Raw genomic sequence first — 13,515 nt, 5'->3', positions numbered from 1 at the left:
ATACTAAATGTGGGTATTGTTACTTAGATGGCACATACTGGGACACTTATCTTTTAGTACACTCCATTTTCTATCTGAATGCAGTGCTAATGGTGGGATTCAAAGCCACTGTAATTGTGTACCCATCTAAACGCTGACAAGAATATACAATTACATTGTTTGGAACTGAGTTTAATGTTTGGGAGTTTCATTAACGGTTATGTTTTCTTATGCATTAAAATTCAGCATAAAGGGAGAGGTCAAAAACCATGTGATATATAGACAAAAATATCAGACCAAAGCATAACATTGCTGTCTAAAATGTGTGTGCCCCTTCCCAGTATATTTTAAAGAGTGTGATACAAATCCAAAATAAGTAAATAATAGGTTTGCATTGTAGGCATTACCTACTTCTCTAGATTTTGCAATCTTTTTAAAGCTTCTTTTATATCAACTTTTTTTTTTTTTTAAATGTTTGAGGTACTGGCAAATCTTTCTACAGTGTGCTTGTATGGTTACCATCACACAATGTTAAACACATAAAGTGGATGTAATTGTAAACACACAGAGGGATATAATTACATGTAGCAGATTTAAGAGCTAATTCTTTGCCTTCTTTTGCTCTGCGTTTTATCAACATAATTATTTTTTGACTGCAGACTAACACCCTGAAATTGACAAGCATCCATTATAGCAGGAACTTATTCACCAAATTGAAAAACAATGAACTGCAGGTTTATATGTACCCATTGTCGTAAAGAATTAGTATGGCTTTGTTCTGCAAGAGGAAAAAGCTAATGATTTTGAAACAGCAGGTGACAAAACACATTCTTTTTTTCCTCCCCTCTTATCAATTTGTTGATGAAGTCATTATGGACTGGGGCCCAGATAGGGATGGCCTTTTTTTTAGCAGATAGACTTTTAATGAGCTCTATTGTAAAGATAGTCATGTTGATTTGCTTACTTTTTTTTTTTTTTTTTTTCCTTCTTTACTTAGAAACCCCCAGTATTGAAAAGCTACTCTCAAAGGACTGGAAAGACAAGCTTCTTGCAATGGGATCAGGGAACTTCGGTGAAATAAAAGGTAACATGCATGTGATGATTTTGATTCAAAATGAGCTTGATATTTAGAAATATGAATGGTGATAGAGTGTTTCTGCTTCGCCCCTCCCTTTCCATCTCATGCATTTTCTGTCTCTGGTTCTTCTTTCTAGCTTGAAAGAGGGTATATCAGTGTTCTTACTTTCTCTGTGTACCTCATTGGATAAATGGTGTGTTGTCGTAACAGAATAACCCCATTATATTTTTAATACACTTTGGTTTTCGTAATTTATTTTTCATTTAAATGGTTTATCCTATAAGTAGGAATGTGCCTTTAGCAAGTTTAAAAACTGCGTCTAGTGAGATGGTTTTATACATTCTACATATTGGAAGTAAGCATGTACATACTGTGCAGTTAAACACCAGAAACGATGAATAAGGATGGCATAATAACATGTTGTTTTATACCTACAAGTGTAAGATTTTTGGTTTGGTTTTTTTTGAATCTGCAATTACATACAACTAAGAGAAAAATTATATATGCACTTCAGAAGATACTGAATATTCACATTTTAATAAACTTCTTACTGTTAACAAGGGGAGATTTAATTTTCCCATGTAAAAATAGAATCAAAAGGAACCTTTCAATTAATTTAAAAGCATGTTTTCTCAGGTCATAGTAGACTATAGATTTCTGTTAGGGCACTTATGACTATGAGTTTTAAAGTAGGATTAATTCTGAGGAAAAAAAAAGAATAACATCAAGATACTTCTCAATATTGAAGCATTAGTTATATATTACTGTGTATATTTTGATGGAAATTGAATGTGTATTTAACCTTACTAGATTTATATCTATATGCACGTAGAAGTATAACTGTGTACACGTGCATGTGTTCTCCCAGTGAGAGAAGTAATTGTCTAAGTCTCTGCTACCTCAAAGCATCCTGGAGAAAGGCAAAAAGTAGAGTCGGTCTTCTCAGGTGTTTGGCCTACATGACACCTAATGTCTGGATATTTGGAAACGTCCAGAAAATGTTTGACTAAATATTTCTCTTAACATTCAGAACCTTGGAGTTACATATAGTAGGCTATGATTAGGTGTGAATGGGAGGTAGGAGAATGAACGGGTGCTAATCAAGAAATTTGGTAACCAAAATCTCCAATGAAATCTCATCAAATGCAAATGTATAATAATTGCTGTGCCTTAAAAGGCTTGGAAACCCATAGTGGTTAAGAGCTATGGCTGCTAACCAAAAGGTCAGCAGTTCAAATCCACCAAGCACTACTTGGAAATCCTATGGGGCAGTTCTACTCTGTCCTGTAGGGTTTCTATGAGTTGGAATCAACCTAACAGCAATGGGTTTTTGGGTTTAAAGGAGCTTAAAGACAAAGTTTAAGGAGAACTGAGAAGTTTCATTTTCTGAAGCAGCACACCCTTTAATATTATTTTGATTGATTTTAACCCATTTGCACTTGAGGTATAGAATTGCATTTTCCAAGGTTCTTTATTCTCTTCTGACCTAGGTAATAACAGAGTAAAAGCAGAGACCACCTTTTCCAAGCTTTTTGATCTCATTTCATTGTAGGACATTTTTTCCCTCCCTCGTTTTTCTTCACAAGTCAAACTTAAAAGCAGCAAAGGCAGTGATGATAAGCTTAGAGCAAAGAGGCTCAGCTGTCCTTTCAGGCTTGCCTGGGGGTTAGTTTAGGAAGCTGCAGTACAGTCACAAAAGAAGTTTCTGTCTTTAATTTTGAGTTTTTTAAGCTTCACATTCAGAGCACAAGTTTGGGTATTGTTCTCTGATTCTGTTCAAAAAGCTGTTTTCTGATGCATTTTAAAAGCAACTGTAGGTCTTTCTTCTGTTGGGGGCATGGTTATTAGGTGTTCGGATCAGGTTTGGCAGTAAACTGGGAAAATACGAGCTGGGTTATTTTTCCTACTGACTGCCCGTGACAGTTGCAATTACTATCCATTGTTCATAGGTGGCTAGAAAGTGGAGAGGATACAATAGTGTGTTGCCCTCTGGGGGTAAATGAATTTGACTTAAAGGTTCTTGGGGGGTCAGGCACAGCGATTATGTAGTGCCCAGGAATGTGGTTTTCTTGCCATCCCAGAGGACGTTAGACGTGAACAATGGCTGAGCTGTTCGGCAGCTATTTTTAATGAGGCAAATCAAGGTGTAAGTCTCATGGACACGTATACTGTTTTCGGTCAGAGGAGGGAAGGATAAATGTGAGTTTTTTTAAATCTTAAAATCCTAACTTATTCAACTTTGAATAATAGTAATTTATATAATATGTTTGAATAGATCCTTTTCATATATTAGGATGCTTGCAGCCTTTATTGTTTTTACAGAGTCTTCTTGTGGATTGAAACTTTTTTTAAAATTCTGTTTAAACATTTGAACTGGCCAGTTTTCATGTAACTTTTAATTAGTTCCAAGAAATGTTTGTGTGTGTGTGTGTGTTTACATGTATGTGTGCACGTGCACGCATGCGCATCCCTTTCATAAATATTTAAGATTGTAGCCAAGTTAAAACTGATCATTTCCTAAGTACTAAGTTGTTACCAGTAAGTTGATTTCAAGATATTTGGACGAATATTAAAAATTACAGGTTGGTAAAGTTTAAAAACATATTTCTTACTAATGCTTGCTTAAAAAGTAAAAATGATAAACTTTTTAAAATGGGAGAAATAAATAGCATTTGATTTACACAGTTTAACTATCAATAAAGTGCTGTCATACCCACTTAAAATCAATCTCATTTTTCAAGAAACAACATGAGTTAGTAAAGGTCACCGACTTCTAAAAGCATATTTTTGTTTTTCATGTTGGATTATTTTCCCTCTTAGAGTTTATACCATTTTATGCTCTGGTACTTTGGAAATATGAAATAATTAGGTTTTGAAGTTGAACTGGAAACAACATCTGATGAACACACAAAAAGAACACTTGATCCAGTTTTGCAGAAGAAAACAGTTTGACTAAAAGGCTCTGCCAACAGCAGTCAATATATGTTATAAACTGATTTGCTGTCTCTCCTTTCCTAATCAGCCATAGGGTGTAACTGGCCAGTTTACAGTTTTTTTGCTTTTAACTATAGCAGAAGCACTGAGTAACAGTTGTATGAAAGGTAAAGACCTAGATTTTATAGTCCCATAGTTACTGAGAAGGAACAACAACAGTACTTGTGCCCTGGTTGGTGACCAAGAGTGTTATACATTTTTTCAGCTAGCATGAAATTGCACTACACTGAAGGTCAGGTTAGTAGATTGGCACTTTACCTGAGGACAGTATCTGGGGAACCATGGTGGCTTTGACTAATCTAAACAGATCATTTGTTTTTCAACAAAGTAATCACAAAATTTGTATTTTGCTGACTTAATATTTGTTTGTAGAATTATAACACAAATAACTGCATGTAAAATGCTCTCATAAATATTTCTATCTTGATAAGGTTGTAAAAGTAGGGCATTGCTTGGGAGGTTTTCTGGCCAGATCACTCAGAAAAGTCTAGACCAGTCTTTCCACCTGTGTTTTGTGAAGAGTTCCTTAGAGCCTGGACTGTGTGCCATTGATACCCCTGATGGACTCTCCTCGTCCTGGTCAGAATGCATCACTTCTTACAGAACTAATTCAGGCCTGCAAAAGTGCTGTATCTGATGTTATAGAAAAATACCAGCTACATTTGGTATAATAAAAAATTGACTCTTTTTGAAGGCTATAATCTTGTTCTTTCTAGAAGATGGGGCAGAAGATCAAATACCAAACACCTCTAGAACTGTCAATAGTCAATTTAAAGATATAATCCATTCAGCAATACTATAACCTTTGAGAGCTCATGAATTAAAGACATATGCTATGTAGATTCGATGTGTAGATTAAAATGGATAATCTCTTAGGTGACATGTACAATTTTGAGATAAAAGGGGTGTGTAGATTCAGTGTGTGGCATAAAATGATCTTTTTTTTTAAGATGACATTAGACAATTTGAAAAGAATAGTAATCAGATTCTAAGTAGTAAATCTAGTGAGGGAACCTTGGCAAATTTAAACCATGGAACCTCAATTTCAGCATTTAGATATGTGATGAGTTATATCGTTAAAATGAGTTAAAAGTTGTTTTAAACCCACTCTTTTAAAAATCCAACCTTGTGACGATTTCATTTGCACATTAACCTAAAAACATACATGTGTGCACACTTTTACAAAGGGGATGGAAATTTTTGATTATTTCCTGAGGAAACTGTTGGATCTTGAATTTGTTCAATACAAGAATCAGTAATAAAGAGGGTACAAAACATATAGTCATTTACTTCAAATTAAAGTAAATATTTAATGTTTTTAATCTACTAAGCTTGTTCTACTGCTACTCTGTAGTTGCTGATGAGTAATTTTTTACTTTTGTAAAAACTACATCATATTTATTCAATCTGTATGCTAAGCAAATAATCGAAGAAGCTGGACTATATGAAAAAGAGCATGGCATCAGGATTAGAGGAAGATTCATTAACAACCTGTGATGTGCAGATGACACAACCTTGCTTGTGGAAAGCAAAAACGACTTGCAGCACTTACTGATGAAGATCAAAGACTTCAGCCTTCAGTATGGATTCCATCTCAACATAAAGAAAACAAAAATGCTCACAACTGGATCAATAAGCAACATCACGATAAACGGAGAAAATGTCGAAGTTGTAAAGGACTTCATTTTACTTGAATCCATAATCAACGCCCATGGCAACAGCAGTCAAGAAATCCAACAGTTTATTGCATTGGGCAGATCTGCTCCGGGAGACCTCTTTAAAGAGTTAAAAAGCAAATATGTCAGTTCGAGGACTAAAATACGCATGACCCAAGCCATGGTATTTTCAGCTGCCTCATATGCATGTGAAAGCTGGGAAATGAACAAGGAAGAGCAGAGAAGAATTGATGCCTTTGAATTATGGTTTGGCAAAGAATATTGCATATACCATGGACTGCCAGAATAAGGAACAAGCCTGTCTTGGAAGAGGTACAGCCAGAATGCTCCTTAGAAGTTAGGATGGCAAGACTTCGTCTTACGGACTTTATATGTATTATCAGGAGGGACCAGTCCCTGGAGAAGGACATCACGCTTGATAAAGTAGAGGGTCAGCAAAAAGAGAGGAAGACCTTCAATGAGAGGGACTGACACAGTGGCTATAACGATGGGCTCAAAATAGCAACAATTGTGAGGATGGTGCAGGACTGGGCAGTGTTTTGTTCTGTTCTGCACAAAGTCACTATGAATCGAAATCAACTTGACGGCATCTAATAACAACACTTCATAAGAACTAAAGAAAGACTGCTGGCGCACAGCATTATAAGTTTTCAAAATAAGTTTGGCAATGTCTGTAAAAGCTAAAAGTGACTTGAAACCAGTGACTTGCTGTTTCTCAGGATGCCAGCATCCTCATGCCAATGTATAAAACCAGCAAGTGTTGAGAAGAGAATACTCAGCCGCTGGCTCTCACTTGATGTGTAAATTGATGATCCAGCCCATCAATAAAAAAGTCAACATTGCTTTTTGAAGCATGTATTTAATAACTATATTTTTTTGAACATATTGAGAGTAACTCAACTCTTATTTACTCTGGGTTTTATATTTTAAAAAAAAAAGCATTCTCAACATTTTTTTTCCTTTAAAAATATGTTCATTCATTTAACAAATATATGTTTGCGCAAGGGGGTGTAAAGATTCTAAAATTAAAATAATTATAAAGACATGATTTGTTTTCTTGAAGGCATGGACTCCAAAGCTTATTGAAACACTGTCCAGACCTTTGGATAATGCAATTAACCTAAGACATTTTCCTGTTTTAAACTAACATTTCTCTTAGTAGGGAAGAATGGTGTAGTCAAAAAAAGAATTGTGTAATGTGGCCTTAATTCTTCCAAGTACTTGTGGTTTGAGCTTTTGGAAATCAGGTTACCTCTTTTGATTTGTTTCGTCACCTGTTCATTTTTTCAGAAGTTGCAGATTACTACTGATTACATGCTTGATTATATGGCAGGCACTTTTAAAAAATTTTCTCTTTGGGAAATTATAATAGCAAAATCACTTTATTCCTGTTTTACAAAGGAAGAAATTGAGGCTCAAAGAGATTAATTTTCCAAAACCACATAAGTTAGTTGTGGCAGAGTAAAGATTTGAAAGTAATTCTTCCTGGCTTCAAAGACTGCACTCCTTACATGATGCTTGGCTGTCCAATGCAATTGGACTGGGTGATTTTAAAAATCTTTTAAAACTTTAAAACACTTCCATGAAGGAGACTGGAGAAACACTGAGAGTATGGCCCCCAGACACCCTGTTAGCTCAGTGGTGAAGTCACTTCTGAGGTTCACCGTTCAGCTGGGGATTGGACAGCCCCATAAAACCAAATGGGACTAATGCGGCACAGCAGTCTAGGGACAAGGACTAGAAGGCAGAAGGGGACAGGAAAGCTGGTGATAGGGAACCCAAGGTTAAGTAAGGACAGTGCTGACATGTAATGTGGTTGTTAACCATTGTCATAGGGCAACATGTATACTAACTGTTTAATGAGAAACTATTTTGTTCTGTAAACCTTCATCTAAAGTGAGAACAGCAGCGCAACTGGAAGAACATAATCAATGTCACTGAATTGTGCATGTAGAAATTTTTGAAATGGCTATGTATATTTTCACCAAAAAAAAAAGTCGAGAAGGAAGAGGGTTGACATGTCGTGGGGTTGTTAACTAATGTCATAAAACAATATGTGTACTGACTATGTAATGAGAAACTATTTGTTCTGTAAACCTTCACCTAAAGTACAATAAAAAAAACAAAAAACATTTCCACACTCAGCATAACTGGGTGAATAGCCCGGCTGATTTGCACACATGATATTTTGTACTTAGATCTGTCCCTAGCACAAGGGCACTGTTTTGTATTGTTACCCTATTTACATATTTACCTTCCTTCCCCTTATAGACTACTTACCTTACTGTTGGGCCAAAGTTAGGAATCCAGTACACACTTGATGAATGAATAACAGATAAAAAATACAACGTTTTGAGATGACTGTTGTTGACTATGTTCAAGTCCATAAATGCTGCAAATTTAAAAGGATTAATTAAAAAAACCAACTGAGTTTTATTTTATTTTTTTCTGATTGTGGTGATAATATATACAACAAAACATTTGTCAGTTTAACAATTGCTATATGTATAATGGAAACCCTGGTGGCATAGTGGTTAAGCGCTAAGGCTGCTAACCAAAAGGTTGGCTGTTTGAATGCAGCAGGTGCTCCTTGGAAGCTCTGTAGGACAGTTCTACTCTGTCCTGTAGGGTCGCTATGAGTCGGAATCAGCTCAACGGCAACGGGTTTGTTTTTTGTTTTTTGTTTTTAATATGTATAATAGTGGAGCCCTGGTGGCCCAGTGGTTTAGAGCTTGACTGCTAACCAAAAGGTCAGGAGTCTGAATCTACCAGCCGCTCCTTGGAAACCCTATGGGGCAGTTCTACTCTGTCCTGTAGTGTCGCTGTGAGTCAAAATCGACTCAACGGCAAAGGGTTTGGTTTTTTTTAACATGTTCAGTTCATTGATGTTGATTATAGTCTTCATATTATGCAACCATATTGCTATCATTTTCCAAATTATTCCACCACCATTAATATGAAGTCAGTGCCCCCTGAGCAAAAACTCCACTGTTCAACCTTCCCTCTACCCCTGGTAACCACTAATAATCTTTGGTTTCTATTCATTTGTTTATTTCGTATAAGGGAGATCATATCGTATTTGCCCTTTTGTGACTGGCTTTTTTTGCTCAACATAACATTTTAAGGTTCATTCATGTTGTAGCATGCATCAGGACCTTATTTATCTTCATGGCTGAGTAATATTCCATTATGTATATACCACACTTTGTTTATTCATTCATCTGTTGATGGACATTTCAGTTGTTTCTACTTTTTTGGCTATTGTGATAAGTGCTGCAAGAACATTGGTGTACAGGATTCTGTTTGTGTTTGTGCTTTTACTTCTTTCGGATATATACCTAGGATTGGGATTGCTGGGTCATATGGTAGTTCTATGTTCATCTTTTTGAAGAACCGCTTGTTTCCCACAGCAGTAGTATTATTTTACATTCACACCAACAGTGGATGAGGGTTTGGGTTTCTCCACAACCTCACCAAGATTTATTGTTTTCCCTTTTTTTTGATCATTGCCATGTGGTTCTGCAGTTTTTACATTGTCAGTACAATATACAAGTGAGTCGATGGAACAGTCTTGCGATAAGTTCCTAAAAATAACAATCTTCATTAAAAGGTAAAAAATTATATATTTCATAGAGCCATGCTTTTTTTTTTAAAAAAAAAAAGGTAGCAAGGATGACTTTTGCTTTCACTACAAAAATAGTATTGCACACATCTGTTTCATAATATTCCCGAAACAAACATCCATCCATGGGGTAACAATGTTAAAGACTATAGCTACTTGTCAAATATTTAATTTCACTCTAAAGGCAGTTTTTCCCGTTAAGATTGACGTGAGAGGAAGTGAGGCAGCGCCTTCTATAATTTCGGTATTCAGGGAAGACCCACTGAGGAGCTGGCATTTAAGTTAATACCTGGATAAATTTGATGATTTTTTTTTTGTAAAAATCTCTTCCATTTAAATGTAAGTTCCATGAGGGAAGGCACCCTCTTCTGACTTCTACAGCTGTACTTGTTACATCTAGAATTGTGCGAGTACTTTGAAGAGTTGCTCTGTAAATATGTCGAATGACTGAAAGAAAAAGCCAGTGGTATGGCTTTTTGTGAGTGAGCTCGTTCTCAATTGGGCATGATTTTTCTTCCTCAATGGAAATTTGGCAATGTCTGGAGACATTTTTGGTTGTCACTACTGGTTGGGGGGTGCTGTGTGTCTACTGGCATTGAATGGTTACCTTTAAAACATCTTCCTTTAATATTAGGATTCTAATTACAACAGTCACGTAGTAACTCATTTTAAGTAAATGTTCCTCTCTGGTGATGGAATCCAAATATTTGAGATATAATAAATTATTAGCAAATGTTTATTGCACATATGCCCGGAGCATGGCTCAGGAGTATAACGCGTATAAGGCATGGCTTTCTTGTATGAGTTTGTATTCAGAGGTTTTGTTTTTTTTTTTCTGATTTGTTGTGTAGTCTATGGAAAATACATTAGAAACTTTATTTCCATTCCACATGGGCACATGAAAATTATAAGCCGCTAACTATAGCTACTACTTCCTGAAAAAGCATGTGCTTTTTCAGCATAAATTGGTACGGAGAATGCAATGGGTTGGGGAAGGGTGACCGAGTTATAACAGATTCTTCTGTCTAATTACATATAGAGGTGGCAAATCCATTATTAAAATAGTATTTAGTAGTGTCTTATATTTGAAGTGAAAATTGTAATTAAAAAGTGTGTTCTTTCCTACTGCTACTACTTTATCACAGGGGTCTTGTCTATCTAGATATTGTTTCTGTTTCAGTGAATTCACATTTCCTGTGTATCAAGTGATTATTTTAACCTAAGAAGATTCACTAGCATGTTTTAAATATTTTACCATACTATTTTTTTAAATGACTACCATTACTTCTCCAAATCTTGGATTTATACATAATCTCAGGCGTCTACAATGTGATCTGTTAGTTTGCCAACCACATTTAATTATTATTTGATTATTTTGTGTTAGCCTAAATTTGTGTTCTCAAACTTGAATAGTTTCCCTGTTAACTATATTTTATTTTTGAAGAGAGCTTCAGAGTGGCATATGGAAAAATGGTCTAAAACCTTGATTGATTAAACAGAATCTGTTTTTTCCTCCTTTAATATGGGATTATTTAGTTCTGACTCTTCAATATTTTTTTTCAATAAAGGGTAATCATACCATTGATAAGTATGCCTTAATCTCTTACTTAATAATTACTGTTATTAAAGTCATGTTTTGTCTTGTCATTTTAATTAGATGAAAAACTACCAAAGGCCAGGAATTATGCTTTAGAATTCTTTTTATTGTCCACAGGCCCTAGTGTAGAACATTGAAAATAGTAGATGCTCAGCCAACAATTTTATACTGACTTGCAAAATCAAAGAAAAAAGCTAGAGAGTATTACTTGTCATAAATAATAAAACAAAATCAGCATTTGCTCATTCTGGCATTGTTTAATGGGTAAACAGCCAGCACTTTTTCTGTTGAGTGAAAAATCTTTAAAAAGTGAGGTATATGTTTGTGTGTGTGTGTGTGTGTGTGTGCTGAACCTTATATTTGGAATAATTCTTATGCAGCGGAACTATTGTCATGAAAAATTACTTTCATCTCATTTCTCTTTTCTTGTATGTTTTATCACCATACTGTTTTCAGGGACTCCTGAGAGCCTAGCTGAGAAAGAGAGGCAGCTCATGGGTATGATCAATCAACTGACCAGTCTACGAGAGCAGCTATTGGCTGCCCATGATGAGCAGAAGAAGTTGGCTGCCTCTCAGATTGAGAAGCAGCGCCAGCAAATGGAGCTGGCCAAACAGCAGCAAGAACAGGTGAGTAAGAACTAGAGACATTATCCATTTCCTTGGACATTGTTTTGCCTGATATTTATACAACACTATCCTAGGCACACAAAGATGACGGAGAGTACCCCTCACCCCAAGTAAATAGAAAAGAAAAACACCAAAACAAGCAAATGAAAAACTCTAATCTTAAGAATCTTAGCTACTTTGGTAGTAAATAACTCTAAAGTAATGATAATTAAGGTAAAATTTTGATAGATTATGAGCAAAGTACAAAAAAGAACCATGGAGAGTCAAGAGAACATTACAGTCAGGAGCATTGTGAAAAATTTCATAAAACTGGTGAAATTTGAGATGAGTTCTGAAGGATAGGTGGGATTCAACAAGTGGAGTGAATTTCTCTAATTATGGGGCATGAAGTTCAGTGGGGAGGCTATTATGTAACCTAAATAAGGAGTGAGAAGCTAAACTGGGTAGAGTGATGACTGTGGACAAAGAGAAGAAAGGAGTAAATAGGCAGAAGAGTTATGTAAGTAGAATTTTTTGAGTGAATAAAAGGGAGAGGAAAGGTTTTTGAGCCTGAGCAAATAGAGGAAATGTTGATACCATCAACAGAAATAGGGTAAATCAGGAGGATGAATAGAAGGGCAAATTTGGAAAAGAAGATGGATTTATACATGTGGAATTAACACTGTTGTCATTTTGTCCAACTGGAGGTATGTGAAAGTTAGAAATAACAATAAGCAGTTTGGAAGAGAGGACTGCTGAGTTACATTTCTTAGATTATGTACGTAGAGGTGGTAGTTTAAACCATTGGAGCAGATACAATTTATTCATTTATTCAAGAAATAGTAATTGAGTGCTTCTTACTTGCAAGGCACTATACTGATTGCTGCACCTACCTCAATTAACCAGAGAGACAAAGACAAAGTCCCTAATTCTAGTGGAAAGTGAGAGACGATTAACAAAGGAACTGATAAATTAACAAAACAATTTCAGATAGTGATAAGTAATTAGAAGAAATTTTCAAAGAGAAATGTGATAAATACTCATTGGTATGGTGAGGCAGTGCTTCTCAGATGGTTGGATAAATCTTTCTGAGATTGTGGCAGTTGAGCTCAAACCTAAATGATAAAAGAAAGGCAACCATATTAACAGATTGTTATACTTTGTCATAGAGTGGTGGTGTCAGGAGAAAATGTAAAGAGACTTAAGAGTGGAGCCTTGGCAGATGTTCCCATAGAGCCGGTAGAGAGGAAACGAAACATATCCAGAAGCAATCAGAAGGAGAAACAGAAGTGCAGTGTCATAGGAATGAAGAGAAAATGGAGATTTTAAGAAGTAATAGACAACAGTGTTAAATGCTATAACTAATGTCATTATTCTAACACAAATTGGAAGCTACCAGATCTGTCATTTAAATTCTCATTGTTGGCCTTTAAATGTGTTGCTTCTATGGACTTTTAGGAGCAGAAATCTGACAATAAGAACTGACAAATATATAGTGAGAAAATGGAAGCAACACATACAAACTGTTAAGCCATGAAAATTGGTAGTAATTTGAAGGGAAGGTAGAGGGTTTATTTAGTAGGGTCAGCTTACATATAAGGATGGCACCTATTTTTCAGGGCTAAGTCCCTTTATATCCCATGTTACATGTTCAGTCCATCACTATACTGAGTGGAAGAGGGCCCCTATTTAGTCAAAGATATTTGTGTCTCTACAGTGTCTTGGTAGAATATGGTTAAGCACTTGGCTGCTAACTGAAAGGTCAGCAGTTCGAACCCACCAGTAGCTCCACAGGAGAAAAGACTCGAGATCTGCTTCCATAAAGGTTATAGCCTAGAAAGCCCTATGAGGCAGTTCTGCTCTGTCATATAAGGTCACTGTGAGTTAGAACCAACTTCATGGCGCACAACAGCAACAACAATTTGTGTCTGTACACATCACTGCAAAACCCTCTAAACAGC

At 35.8% G+C, this 13,515-nt stretch overlaps 1 protein-coding gene across 1 annotated transcript in view; it reads left to right on the top strand.

The window, feature by feature from the left end:
- SOX5 (SRY-box transcription factor 5) overlaps positions 1-13,515 on the top strand; it is a 955,120-nt gene that overhangs the window by 722,477 nt on the left and 219,128 nt on the right. The window contains exons 7-8 of the mRNA XM_023738014.1: positions 977-1,063; positions 11,403-11,575. Coding sequence (XP_023593782.1) covers positions 977-1,063; positions 11,403-11,575 — 260 coding nt within the window. The remainder of the gene's footprint in view (positions 1-976; positions 1,064-11,402; positions 11,576-13,515) is intronic.

This window comes from Trichechus manatus, unplaced genomic scaffold (assembly GCF_000243295.1).
Source record: "Trichechus manatus latirostris isolate Lorelei unplaced genomic scaffold, TriManLat1.0 scaffold00112, whole genome shotgun sequence".
NCBI classification, from domain to species: Eukaryota; Metazoa; Chordata; class Mammalia; order Sirenia; family Trichechidae; genus Trichechus; species Trichechus manatus.
This window is presented reverse-complemented; position numbering and strand designations above follow the sequence as displayed.